At 41.6% G+C, this 14423-nt stretch overlaps 1 protein-coding gene across 38 annotated transcripts in view; it reads left to right on the top strand.

Annotated features, from left to right (window-relative positions):
• Positions 1–14423, top strand: part of DST (dystonin) — a 299923-nt gene that overhangs the window by 264620 nt on the left and 20880 nt on the right. For all 38 annotated transcript variants that reach the window (XM_060272496.1, XM_060272494.1, XM_060272495.1 and 35 more), the window contains 8 exons: positions 1322–1492; positions 3479–3634; positions 3895–4101; positions 6047–6166; positions 7859–8028; positions 9063–9222; positions 10466–10660; positions 12093–12221. In XM_060272496.1, coding sequence (XP_060128479.1) covers positions 1322–1492; positions 3479–3634; positions 3895–4101; positions 6047–6166; positions 7859–8028; positions 9063–9222; positions 10466–10660; positions 12093–12221 — 1308 coding nt within the window. The remainder of the gene's footprint in view (positions 1–1321; positions 1493–3478; positions 3635–3894; positions 4102–6046; positions 6167–7858; positions 8029–9062; positions 9223–10465; positions 10661–12092; positions 12222–14423) is intronic.

The following is a 14423-nucleotide window of genomic DNA, read 5'->3' as shown; positions in this document are numbered from 1 at the left end:
TATTGCAGATGGTCCCAATTTGGAAGCTAAACTTTTGTGGCCATTCGTAGTGAAACATTTGCACAGTGAAATGCCTGTAAGGTTTAATGGGAACACTCTCTTATTTTTTGGGTAATTTACTATGTAGCAAAACTGATGGAGCAGTACATGTGTATGTCTGAACAGTTCTCAGCATTATTTTGCAGGGAAGAAAAAGACTTAGCTGAGTACTATAGTCATCAAGAATACCCTTAAAGTCTTTTTCTTCCCTGTAGAATAATGCTGAGAACTGCTCAGCTAAGTTTTTCCTTTTCCCTTTTCTGTATATCCTCTTCTTTAAACCAGATTGTTTTTTAATTTACTTGCAGTCTCAAATTTGAGAGCTTATTCTATTGTCCCTTAGCTTTCTTTGGAACCTTTTTGAAAAATCCAGCCAATGATTACAGAAACTTCTTCATTTATTATTTCCTGCCTCATCAATACAACTCGCGTGACCAGTACACAGAGGCAAAGACTGTACTCTAAGTTAGCAGACAGCACAATGGTATTCTTCTTTTCAGTGTCTGAATGAAGTAGTTCAGAGCCAAAACCTCATTAACAGTTGCCTGCCCTCTTGTACTTGGAATATAAGATTAAGTTCTTAACTCCAACTAGGTTCAGATTTAGGTTATCATTCAGGTGTGCAATGTAAAGAAATAGCACTCGCGTGTGGGAGAGAGCTTTTCTACTTCCTTTTTTTAATGAAACAGCTTTTAAATAGAAGAGCCAGCCTCAGGCAAACAAGGCACACAAACTGCCTTTCTTTGCACCCCAGCCTTGGTGTGTATTTCTTAGAAAAGCTAACTTAGACGATAAGTACATATTTAACGGAGATGCAAAGCGTAGCTGGTGGGTTTTTCTGTAAGCAGCTTCACAATCTTCTGTGGTTATGCCTGTGTTTTAGATCAGCTTTGATCACCATGGCCTGGTAAGATGGTTCATTTCACGCAGAAATTTAAGCACAGGGCAACACTTATGACTGTCACACACACAAGTAATAAATCAGATTTTACTGGGCTATTTCTTCTGTTCTGAACAGCCCTTGTTTTAGCCTCTCTTTTGAACCTGGAGAGGGAAGGGAGAAGTGGCATATCCATGCCCCTGGAAAATAGTTGTGGGCTGCAGACTGCCCAGGTCTGGAAATACTGAATGTGCACAGTGGCACCTCCTTTGTTCAACTCACATTAACCCCCCAAAATATAGCTAGCATGTTTAAAGTAATATGTGAAACTTTTAAGGGGATAACATTTTCGAATAAATGTTTATGCATTAATGATTTGCGATACTTTCCCTCTTTGTTTAGGAACTCTGTGCTGCCTTTGAAGCTAAAGAAGAAACATACAAGTGCCTGATGCAAAAGGGCCTACAGATGCTTGCAAGATGCCTAGAGACTATTGAAACAAATGTTGAGCAGGACATAAATAATCTTAAAGAGAAATGGGAATCGGTGGAAACAAAGCTGAGTGAAAGAAAAGTATGTTGCATATCGAAAATGGGGAAATTCTCCGAAATGTGTTCGGGTGTCTTAATATTAGAATATTGCAAATACAGTATTTTCCTTTTAGCAGGCGCTAGGGATCCATGCAATTAAACCTGTAAATGATGTCACACACCATGATTCATCTGGAAAAGCAGATCAATAAATTACATGGCAGCAGACCAATGTGTGTAAATGAAAACACCTCCTATTGTAGTCTATAGGTCGCAGACCTAAGGAATGAATAAATCCTTTCTAGCCACCCAGTCCATCATCCTGTCAGCTTGGAACTGATGCTTTAATTTTATTGCTGGCATTTGAACATAGCAGTTCTTAAAAGTTTTAAGTGATGAGGCCTCTCTCGTGCCCTCTGGGAGGCGACCTCATATTCCCGGAGAAGCATCTTACTCATAGCTAGCTATAGGTTTCCATGGGGGTGGACATTCTTTTGTAAAAAATAATAATAAAAAATACTCCAAACATAGATAAACAGTTTACTCTGAGCCAGACTATAAATTACATCTTGAAACAGCTGAAATGCAAATGTGTTCATAAGGAACAGAAATGATTAAACAAATAAATGAAGCCATTCTTGGAAAAAGGAGCATTTGCATTCTCATGTAATGTAAATTTAAAGGATTGTTTCAATTGTATTAGATGGCCTGGGCCAGCAAAACCTTTGGGTAGTCAGTACAGTTACGTATTATATTGTAGACAAACCATGTTGACACTCAACACATTATATTCTTCAGCTGTGTGAGAAAGGGGTCCAGTTCACATTACACTGACTAAACCATTGTTTAACATTGGGGGATAAGTCACAGCTAGCCTCAGACTAGCCTCTAGACCAGGCATAGGCAACCTTGGCTCCCCAGATGTTTTGGAACTACAACTCCCATGATCCTTGACCACTGGCCCTGTTAGCTAGGGATCATGGGAGTTGTAGTTCCAAAACATCTGGAGAGCCAAGGTTGCCTATGCCTGCTCTAGACACATCAAAGAAGTGTTTCAGTTAAATGCGTTGTAAATTTAAACAGGGAAAACAGGTATAGAAAAACAGGACTCCACAGCACCATCTGGTAGGACACTGTTATATCACAAATACAAATCTAGCTGAGTCCTTGTTCACTCCCCTCTCTTCCAGTGCAGCCCCAAGGGGAAGATCGAAAGCTTCCACTTCCATTTTGGATAAACCACTGTTTAGTGCCGCATCTGAATCATAAACTGCTTAAGCATGGTTGTTGCAACAAGACAGCTTCTTAAACTATGGCTTTATTTTTTCCCCCATTTCGGCAAGCCATAGTTAAGATTAAACACATGAGTTTGGATGCTATAGTTAATTAAGAAATAAAAATGAAACCTCCTGAATTTCTCCTTCTGACTGTGCCATAGCGGGGAGGACAGGAGCTTAAGACTCACTCTCATAACATCTGAAACAGCAGTAATCTGTACTGTGGAAGGGGTGGGTGGGTACCTTCTGTTCTGCGTAAAGACTTGCCAGCCCAAAAGTTGTCTGAACTAGACCTGCGCTCGGCAAAAAGGGATAGTCTCCCTAGTGCAAATTCCCAAATCTTCCTAATCCTTCATGCAATGCAACCGCATATCATCCCCTTTTCATGCAAGCAGAAATAATGTTCCTGGATTACTGTCTGAATATTTGTAAGGCTCATCATTTAGCATTGAATGGCAGGAATCTGTATGTGACATTGGATGCTCTTCTGCCTGCTCAGTCCTTGTAGGTTCTCTGTTTTGTCAGTTTCTGCTGAAATATTTTTAGAAATATCTTTCTTTGCTTGTGTGCCGTTTAAATATTCGGAGCATACCAGTATTAAACTGGGGTGGGGGGTGGGGAATAGGCAACAGGACAACAGTGGCCTTCTTCCAAATTACATTCAGACATGATTTGGTTTATATCTCTATAAAGTTTATATGGTTTCTAGTATAAACTGTTCACTGCTGCTAATTTATGGTGTGTTCTTACAGATCAAACTGGAAGAAGCTCTCAATTTGGCAATGGAGTTCCACAACTCACTGCAGGACTTCATCAACTGGCTTACTCAAGCTGAGCAAACCTTGACAGTAGCTTCTCGGCCAAGTCTTATCTTGGATACTGTCTTATTTCAAATTGATGAACACAAGGTATGTACAGAAAACAGCAACAGATGTGTAGCTATCTTCTTCCCATTCCTTGGACCCACAGGCTGGCTGGCTTGTATTAATGTTTAAAGCAAGCCAGCACCATTAAAATCCAAAGACATTTTACAGTTTTTTAAAGTGACATTTTATAGTGCCTCTGACCAATAAAGTAGTGCATAATACCATCACTTCTTAGGTATATATCTGTGTGCTAGAAGACTCTGAAGCTTTTCAAATATTATCTTTTTTCTTTCTTTCGCAAGGTCTTTGCCAATGAAGTGAATGCCCACCGTGACCAGATTATTGAGCTGGACAAAACTGGAACACATTTGAAATACTTCAGCCAGAAACAGGACGTTGTCCTCATTAAAAATCTGCTGATCAGTGTCCAGAGTAGATGGGAAAAAGTAGTTCAGCGCTTAGTGGAAAGAGGAAGAGCTTTGGATGATGCAAGGAAGCGCGCCAAGCAGGTAATGTGGCAAGTCTTCCATAACAATTTGAGCATAACCTTGCTGTAACTAAACCCATGTTTAAATGAACTGTGTGATGACTTTAAGTCATCTAAAGGAAACTGGAATATTAGATCAACAGGTTTGGCAAGTAGTGGGAGCCAGAATGGCTGTTTCTTTAGGCCAGACATCAAAAGTGAAAGTTGAATCTTTACTTTCCAAGCAAGCAACAGAGTGGTATATGGATGTATGGATGCACATGTTTATTAGAAGTTTTCCTGTTTTGCATGGGAAGTTCATCCTTATTTTATTTTTCACAATCACCTTCATTAATCCACCATTTTCTGAAACAAATTGCAACCTTTCTACATGGGTGCTTCTAGTCTTCTCAACCTTTTTTGTAGTTTCAACTTAGGCTGAGGCTCATTGTGCTCATGCATGTCATATCAGAGGGGGATACAACTGTTATGTAGGGACCATGTCATTTCAGGGTTTTTTGTATGTGTAGAGGGGGTGTATGAAAACCAGAGCCCATACAGTGGTACCTCGATTTACGAAGGCGATCTGTTCCGTGGCGCTCTTTGGAAGTCGAATCCTTCGTAAGTCGAAGCGCCCATTTTGCGCTTTGTCAATGCGCAGACCGCGCACACGGCGAAAATACTTCCGGGTTTGCGGACTTCGGAAGTTGAAACCTTCGTAAGTCAAGGCATTCATAAGTTGAGGTACCACTGTATTTGGGTGGGGCAGAGAGATGGCTACACGAGGCAGACAACTCAAACTTTTGATTGTGTGTGTTATTTCTTCATGTGGGCTGCAGTTGTCACCTGGGGTATTTTTAAACAAACAAACAACATCCCATATAAAAAATAAGGAAGTACTGTCTCTGCAGGATTGCAGTACCCTCACAACTGCACTTTATCATATGAATCATCCCAACAAGATAGTGTGTCTAAGGAAAGAGTGGAAAACCCATGGATCACATGGGACCCATGAGGTCATGTCAGGCAACTTACCTGCCCCCAGAAAATTTGGGACCTCTTCCTACACTTATTAGCAAAGGTGCCTCTTCTCCTTCTGCTGTGATGCCAGAGGTAGGACGCTAAACTCAAGAAACAGAAACAGAAGCACTTCCTTCTGTTTCTTGAGCTCCAGGTCCTGCTTGCAATGTTTCCTTGCCAAAAGGGAGGCAGATTGGCAGGGTAACTGGGAGCCTCTTGTTCTCATTTCAGCCCTGGGCTAGGAGGAAAGGATCCTCTCTTCCTAGTCCAGCACTGATGTTGGCAGAAAAACAGTATGCATGTTTTATTGACCTCTAGGTATGTTGTGTGTATGTGTGTGTATGTATCGTGTATGTTTCTACTTGTGGTGGGTGGCAGCATGTTATTTGCATTTGTGCTGAGAGTATGTGGCCCTTGAAGGGTTCAGCAACCCTCAGAGTGGCCCTCAGGCCAGAAAGGGCCACTCCTGGTCAAGTAGATATTTCACTGTGTCAATAGAGGTCGGTAGTCTTTGATTTTCCCAGCATGGGGCTTGAACCCATGGCCCTGAAATTAAGAGTCGTATACTCTGCCGACTGAGCGATCCCCGAGAAGTTTGAAATAGTTTGCATCACTCTAAAAGAGAAATAGTCCTTTGGCCCAACATTTATTTGCATGTGTCCAGTTTGGATTGCCTGACTTTTAATATTGTGGGCCTGATTCAATTAAGTTGTTGCACCAGCAGAAGCCAGCACCATGAGTTCTGTGGATGCAACTTGACTTCCCGTCCTCTCCTACCCTGCACACTCCCCATTTAAATTAGTAGACTTGACTGACTTAGACCCATTAATTTCAGTGCATCCACTCTGAGTGAAACCTAACTGAATGCAACCTTTAATAATTTTTCAAAGCTAAATGTGCGTTGAATGTTTTGAATGCATAATCTATGCTTATCAATGTATGTAACTGAAAATCTTGCTTTTCCACAGTTCCATGAAGCCTGGAACAAACTCACTGAATGGCTGGATGATTCAGAAAAGACTCTGGATGCAGAGCTTGAAATTGCAAATGATCCAGACAAAATTAAGATGCAGCTTGCCCAGCATAAGGTGAGTCACTGGTAATGGAATGTAGAGGCTGTCCAATCAGATGGCAGGAAAGCCAGTGAACCAAGCACTGTGTAATTAGCAGGAGGAGGGAGATTTATTGGTCACTAGGTTGGAATGTTTGCCACCATCAAATTCAAACACTGGCAGTTTTCCAGCTTGTAAAATAAATAGAAGCTGGGAGGTTTCTCTGCAGGGTTCCATCTTCTGAAACTACATGTGGAAAGGAAAAGCACAATAGTAAAGAATCATAGGAACAAGACAAAAGGCACATTAAAAAACTATGCTATTTTTTTCTGTGTGCAATGTTATAGGACAATAGGATCTGCTAGAGTTTAACTGCGCTCAAGACTAGCTTTCATCGCTCAGAGATTGTGTGGATCACCATTTGTAACACCTTTTTGTAAAACAAAGAACAATCCAGCTATCTCAAAAAAATAAGTAAAGTGCAGTTTGACGGACAAATCCTTAATTGCTTTAGTGAAACAATTCCCCCCACCACTTCGAAATGCATTAGATGCAATGGGGCTGTCAACAACACAAATGAACGTTGTAATAGGAGAAAAGAGAGTTTTTCTATTAAGGGTCCACAGCTGAATGGATGAAAAGTAATCTTTAAAACCTGGGCCTCTTCTGAATGCCCCACAAATAACCCACAGATGCATTTTAAATAAAAGCACACATTCTACTCATGTAAAAACACGTTGATTCCCAGACCGTCCGCGGCCTGGATTTAGAGGGCGATTAGGCCAGATCCGGCCACCAGACCTTAGTTTGCCTACCCATAATTTAGTACTTTCTTTAGTAGTGTATTGAATGCAAGATGCAAGATAACCTAAGGTTTGTCATGTTCCTTTGTTAATGGTAAAGAATGGAATAATATTTTCCAGTGTAGCTTCTTTGCTCTAGTTCATAAGTCAGTAAACCTAAGGTATTTGGGTTTCGGATGATTTAACAGGGACTTCTACATTGATTTGAATGCCAGTGATTTGGTGTAAATGCTTTGTAGAAGACAGTACAAACTGATGGACTATCAATTGAAGCTGAACACCAATGCCTTGCTACCATTTCTCTTGCATAACTTATTTTAATTGCTCAATTAAAGTCATTTGATTGATAGTCTTATTGATTCCAGGGGCACAAGGTATATTCTGGAATAAATGCCAGCGGGTTCTGGAATCTAAATGCCCTGGTGACATTTCACAATATTCCCTTGCTAAATGTAGTTTGTATGAAAATCTCATTCATTGTTTTTGTCCCTGTTCATAATCTGATCAATCATAGATCATGACGGACCATGAATATGCCTAGCTGGGCTGTTTATTTCCTCCCTACTAATACACAGAAGACTCAAACCCTGACCCTTGGCTTTGGGATCATGCTTTATTTCACTGTCAACAAGCCATGACTGATAAGCCAAAAGCGGAGCTTAGCTAGAAATTGTGGTTTGTTGGGAGAGAAACAAACCATGATCCCTGGTTCTGATGTAACACTAAGAGAGGGACAGTAGCCGATTCATTTCCTCTGCACATGAGATGGGAAGAGTGAAGTGGGCATAATTCATCCATGCATTGTAAGCCATGCTTTATGGCTTACCATGATGTGTGAGTGTGGTCTTCGTCTCCAAACGGCACAAAATAAGTTGTGTAGGTTATGTGTGTTGTGTGCTTCATATTGGGTCCCTTTCTTGAACAGGAGTTCCAGAAGGCTCTTGGAGCTAAACATTCTGTGTATGACACCACAAATAGAAGTGGACGTGCTTTGAAAGAAAAAACTTCCCTAGCTGATGACAATCTGAAACTGGATGATATGCTGAGCGAACTCAGAGACAAATGGGATACAGTATGTGGGAAATCTGTAGAAAGGTAAGACAAAAAAAGTGTGCATCTTACTTAAATGAGGCTCTGTAAAGCAGTAGCTGGGTCACTGTCACTTTATCATCCCATTTTCCTTTCCCCAGCTGGTCTTCAGTGAATGTCCCTGGTCAGAGTAAACTTATGAGAGTTTCACTTTGAGCAGAGAATGTAGGTTCTTGGCTCCACTTCCCTTGGTGTGTTTAAGGCTGTGTACACATTATTCGCTTAAGATGAAGCTGATTGGGGAGGGGAGAAGGCATCAGAAATGCAGCATTTAATAAGGAATGACAGGCTAGATAAAGGATAAGTGTGGATTATCTCTAGCATCATGGGTACCCTTCTTCTCAAACCAGCATTGGAAACGCACTGGGTGCAGAGTAAATGGAAGTGTGTACAACAGCCTAAATCTCAGAATAAGCCAGCTGCATAATAGGTATTGGTTTGTTCTTCCAAGGGTGGCTGGAGGCAGAGGAGACCCATTTCATATTCAGCCAAAGTCTCTGGAATGGCTTAGAGCTCCATTTCAGAACAAACAGTCCTGTGAAATGGGAAGTGCATTGTCCAACTCCTATGCACTTTTCTTTATGTTGTATATTCCTTTAGTCCTAGGTTTGAGCTCAAATCTTGCATCCTGAATATATGAACAATATATTCATTTGGCTCCCCCACTTGGTCTTGATAGAGAGGTGTATAAAGCCAGAACATTTTGTTTTATTTATTGTTACCTCTGAAAACTCCCCCAGCCCAGTTGGAAGAGAGGAAGTTGTGGTGGTAAGAGGACAGGGGGAAGAGCATTCAGCCCTTGGAATAGCGACTGATTGGAAGGAGGGTGAGGGATCTAGGAAGTGGGAACTAGTAGGTGGCACAATAGAAGCAGAAATGTTGTCACTGTGGAGAGGTTGCAGGAGGTAGAATGAACCCTAAAAGACCTAGATTTATGGTGTTAGAGTCATATTGCTAAGTGCATGGGCATAGGGTGCCTGTAGATCTGCAATCACTCCCCCCCTTCCCCCCACTGTGTCTGTCTTGTTTTCCCACTCCAGACAAAACAAACTGGAAGAAGCTCTGCTGTTTTCTGGGCAATTTACTGATGCTCTTCAAGCTCTCATAGATTGGCTGTACAAAGTGGAACCGCAGCTGGCCGAAGATCAGCCTGTGCACGGAGACATTGATTTAGTGATGAACTTAATAGATAATCACAAGGTAATGGCCACAAAATTACAGTCATTTTCATATTATTTTGAATCAAGCTGTTCAAAGCATTTTGAGTAAATGCCTGTTGGGTCAATTTGTAACTTTTAAGAAAGATTGATGAGCCCGTTCAATAGGTTAAAAACCTTGGCCTGTGGTATAAAAACTGGCTGGAGAGGGAAAAGAGCTTGCTGACTGCAACGAACAAGATTTCTCTGAAACTCGCCTTCCAGTGCTAAAGTTGATCTGCTACATTTTTCTTCATGCAGATTTTAATTCAGATTATTGGAACTAAAAACGATGTTGGAAGTTTCTCAGAAGCAGTGGGTAATAGCATTAGCAGCCTTAGCTTTTTAGTCCAATCCATTTATAAGAGGTGCAGGAACTCTGCTGCTCACATGTTCCACCATCTGCAAGGGCTGCCCCATGTCTTTTAAAGGAAGCAAGAGATTTGTGGCACATGCTTTTGCACATATAGAACTGCTGAGACAAAAAAAAACCTGTCTCAGCAAAATATTGCAGAAGATGTGGAGCCCTGGATCAGAGTATAAGAGAGGCAGGGAGAGTGAAGGAGCCCCACGTTATCAAAGCTTGCACTAGTTTTCGGTTCCTTGTGTGCCTAGAGATTCCTAGTGAAAGTTTCAGGGGTTTTCAATATGTTGTCTTCTTTTTTAATTGGCAGTGATCCCACATTGCATAAGGAAGATATTGTTGACCTAATAATGGTTACTTTCGGAATATATGTAGAACTACTGATTTGTAAGAAGTGAGGGGGAAATTCAAATACGGTAGAGTAGCAAGGATTGGATAAAACAAAGCCAGACAGGGGAATGAAAATATTTAGGGACTCACTGCATTACAAAACAAAATAATGTTCAGTTAAGTTTAATTTCTTTAAAAATTAAGTGTATAATAAGGAATTTTCTCCATAGTTGTGATAGCTGTGTTACCCTGTTATTTGGGGAGATAATAGAAGGAACCCTTTCTTTCCTTGAGGGCCAGTGTGGTGTAGTGGTTAAGAGCGGTAGACTCCTAATCTGGGGAACCGGGTTCATGTCTCCGCTCCTCCACATGCAGCTGCTGGGTGACCTTGGGCTAGTCACACTTTTCTGAAGTCTCTCAGCCCCACCCACCTCGCAGGGTGTCTGTTGTGGGGGAGGAGGGGAAAGGAGGTTGTTAGCCGCTTTGAGACTCCTTCGGGTAGTGATAAAGCGGGATATCAAATCCAAATTCTTCTTCTTCTTCCTTTGCTTAGGCCTTCCAGAAAGAACTGGGAAAAAGGACAGGCAGCGTCCAGGCACTAAAACGCTCTGCTCGTGAACTGATAGAAGGTAGCCGTGATGATTCCTCTTGGGTTAAGGTCCAAATGCAGGAACTGGGCACTCGGTGGGAAACGGTGTGTGCATTGTCCGTCTCCAAGCAAATACGACTGGAACAAGCTCTCCACCAGGTGAAGAATGAACCAGTTACACTTATTTCAATCAGATGAAGCCTATGCATGGGTTGGGAATGCATTCATTGGGTATCATTGCCGCGTAAGAAGCGACGAGACAAGGAGGTCCTCGTCTGTGCCATGCCTGTGCCACCAGGCTCTGCATAAGTTAAGGAGTCCACAGTGAAGTGATGGATAGATAAGCACAAAGCAGCTTATGTAAAAGACATTAAAGTTGAAACAGGAGTCCTGATTGCTAATTGCAGCTATTTCACCAGGCCATGTCCATGAGTGGGTGCTCTTGACTAGACTTGAATTGCAAATAGCCTGCCCTACAGGAAACCTTTTAAAAAAGTTATTGAATTATGAGGAGAACGATAGGCCGGTATTACTTTTTTTTTTTACTTCATTCTGTTTTTCCTTTGTAGAGAGTTACATGTGCAGAAGCCTTGCTGCTTTCATATACTAAAAACATAGGGAAAATAATTTCAAAACAATTCCCAAACTCCTCCAGACACTCCTGAGGGAGAGTAGTGTGGTGGTTATGGGCATTGTCCATTAGGTGTCTGCAGTAAGTGCACACACAGATATAGGGTTGCCAGACTCAATAGAGGACAGGACTTCTGTGCCTTTAATTGCCCTGCTCTCTTTTGAGTCTGGAAACCTTAAAGAGAAACCAGCAAGACCCTTTGCTTGGAAATTAAACAAAGGGTCTGCTGGTTTCTCTTTAAGGTTTCCAGACTCAAAAGAGAGCAGGGCAATTAAAGGCACAGAAGTCCTGTCCTTTATTGAGTCTGGCAACCCTACACAGATACTGCACTAGCTCATGTTGCGCCACTTGAAGCTGGAGGCTCAGCCTTTTTCTGACGCTTCTTAAAGCACTACCCAAATCTGAAAAACCATTTTGACCGAAGACTCTTGCAAGACTAAGGCGCGCGCGCGCGCGCACGCACACACACACACACACACACAATGAACATGCGTAGGCTGTATCTGGCAGTGGCAACTCTATAGCGATACTGCTTTCAGCTCTATGAAAAGCTGGTATCTATATTCAGCCTCAGTTATAGCTCCCCCCACTCCACAAAGTAATTAACAAGCATGACACCACCTGATAATTTGTCAATGTGAAGGCAGGTTGCTCTGAATTCCACTTTCACATATGCTATCAATCATATATTTAAAAGCATGCACAAACAGGCCTATGGGCTTTATTAAATCCTTTTTTAAAAGCATGTGACATTTTTACAGCCATGATATCAGAGTGCTGTATGTCAGATTCCTTAATGGAAAGTTAATGTACCTCCTTTGCTGAATGATAAACGATTCCACCAATCTGGGCACAGGTTCATTGTTCATGGGAGGAATCCAACATTGTACTCTTTCGGTCCAGATCCCTTTTACAGCATTCTTTCCCCTTCCACTTTCTTTTCCACTTTCGTTTATACAGGCGGAAGAATTCCACTCAGTTGTGCATGTTCTTCTGGAATGGCTGGCTGAGGCTGAGCAGGCCCTTCGTTTCCATGGCAATCTCCCAGATGATGAAGAGTCTCTGCGTACTCTAATAGATCAGCATCGGGTGAGTGAGATAATTGAGACAAGATTTAGGAAAAGGTCGGAATAAAATAAAACTATTTATGGCTTATTTGTATCTGGCAATGAAAATTAGTTCCTAGAAATAAGGGCTCGTGGTTCACCCCCTCCTATACATGACTGGATTTAAATGGGAAACTTTTGATGGATGATTGATAACTCAATCAGCTAAAGCACCTTAAAATCAGTATACTTTCTTTAAATGTTTCCTTCCCAAACCATAATAAAATTCTTGATATTTACAGCAACACCGTTATTAAACTGCAGTAGAACCTATCATACCCCTTGGAGTCTTGTCATAGACCATGTCCCAGGCAATCAATCCTCTCCATCCCAAGAAGTCAGATTCAGCAGAATTCTAGTAGCAAATTCATTCTCTTCCTATTACTCCCAGTCTTTACATACTTTGTAGGTCACTTCCCCAGTAGGTTAAACCTTCTCTTCCAGACAAAAAAATGCTAGCAGGAAAGACTTCAGGACAAAGGCATAAGAAGGTGGGTAATTGGCTAAATATTTATAGTGCCCATCATAGAAGTCAGGTGCCAAGAATGAAGCCATTATATCCCTCTGTTGAACAAGGCCTGCACAATTTATGACCCATCAGGTTAGCGTACCACTGGCAGTTCATTTCATAGCTGCCAAGTACCCCGTTTCCCCCGGGAAACCCCCATTTTTACTTAACTTTTCCCGGTGGTCTCCCATATCACTTCGTCTCCCGTTTTTCTCCATTATTTTCTCCTGCCGGCGGCCATTTTTTTCTTTCCGATTTGCCCTTCTATGGGCACCAAAAATGGTGGCCATTTTTGGTGCCCATAGATGGGCGGAGCAACACCGGAAGTTGCGTCGATGCACTTCCTGACATGCGTACAAGCGACTTTCGAAGCCGGCGGCGGCCATTTTTGGTGCCCATAGAAGGGCAAAGCGACACCGGAAGTTATGTCGACGCAACTTCCGGTGTCACACGGCTGCCGGTCCCAGATTCTGCAGCCCGGGACTTGGAAGGTAAGGTTCATGTATAGTGGATAAGAGCAAGACATGCAGAAGGTGCAGATCATTACTTGTTTACACTTTTCTAGGGCAGATTTGCATGCTAAGGGAGATTGTGATTATGGTAAATGAAGTGGAATGGGGAAATACATAATGCAACAACATCATCACTTCATGTGGTCTGTTTTACTATGTATTTTTGAGATGTGTAGCTGCTGTTTTTGTCTCTTGTAACATGTAGTTCTTCCCAGAGTTTTATTGCTTTCAGTTGGATTGTCATTCCCCACTCCCAACCCACTCCCCCCCCCCTTTTTTCTCTTTTCTTTTCTTTTGGTAATGGTTTACACTATGAGTCAGGCCATTTGTGTAGCTACTCCTCCAGCTCCACCATTTTCCCTCCCTGGCTAGTCTTCATGTATCTGTTACCATACTATGAGATCATTGAAAGGCTGCCAGACGCTATATTGGTAATGAAGAAGAGAATATCTTGTTTACTGTCATTCCCTCTGAACAGGCTCCAGATGGTTGTCTTTGGGTTTTCTCTCACCAACGAAAAGGCAAATTCTCTCTCTCTCTCTCTCTCTCTCTCTCTCTCTCTCTCTCTCTCTCTCTTTCCTCACATGCACAGTTCTCTAGGCAAAAGCAATACGTAAACACAAGATAACAACGTACAATAACGGCAGCTAAAATGTAAACCATACTTTAAAAATTTACAAGCTGTAGAAGTTGTGAGTGAAGACGCATTTTAACACAAGAGTTTGGAGTATCTTCAAACATCTAAACCTAAATATATCACATACTTTAGTTCTGCTGCTTTCCCCTTTGATTTGTGAAGGAAATGTCTAATAGGGATCTTTTTGTGTAGTAACATTTTTAAATTCTTGCCCTACTCTGGTGGGGTTATTTGACTGCCAGTCTATCAAGTAAGGCATTTCAGCCCCTTATTTTATATTGAAAAGCTTAGTTTCATAAACAATTACCCTTTTAAAAAATTGCACTTGGTTTAATAGAGGTTAGGTCTCCTAGATAATTCAGATTTTACCTCTCCTTGTGGGCTTTGAGGCCAATAGGCACAGTGGGTTAATGCATTAAACTAGGTAAGAAGGGAAATAAATTTATGCTCTTGCTCTCTAACCTACTCCACCTCCTACACCACTCAAAAGTCTCATATATCCTCTCTTGTAAAAATGTTATATATCCT

The sequence above is a fragment of the Zootoca vivipara genome, chromosome 3, assembly GCF_963506605.1.
Source record: "Zootoca vivipara chromosome 3, rZooViv1.1, whole genome shotgun sequence".
In the NCBI taxonomy this organism is placed as follows: domain Eukaryota; kingdom Metazoa; phylum Chordata; class Lepidosauria; order Squamata; family Lacertidae; genus Zootoca; species Zootoca vivipara.
The sequence above is the reverse complement of the archived record's forward strand: the minus strand, read 5'-3'. Positions and strand labels throughout refer to the sequence as shown.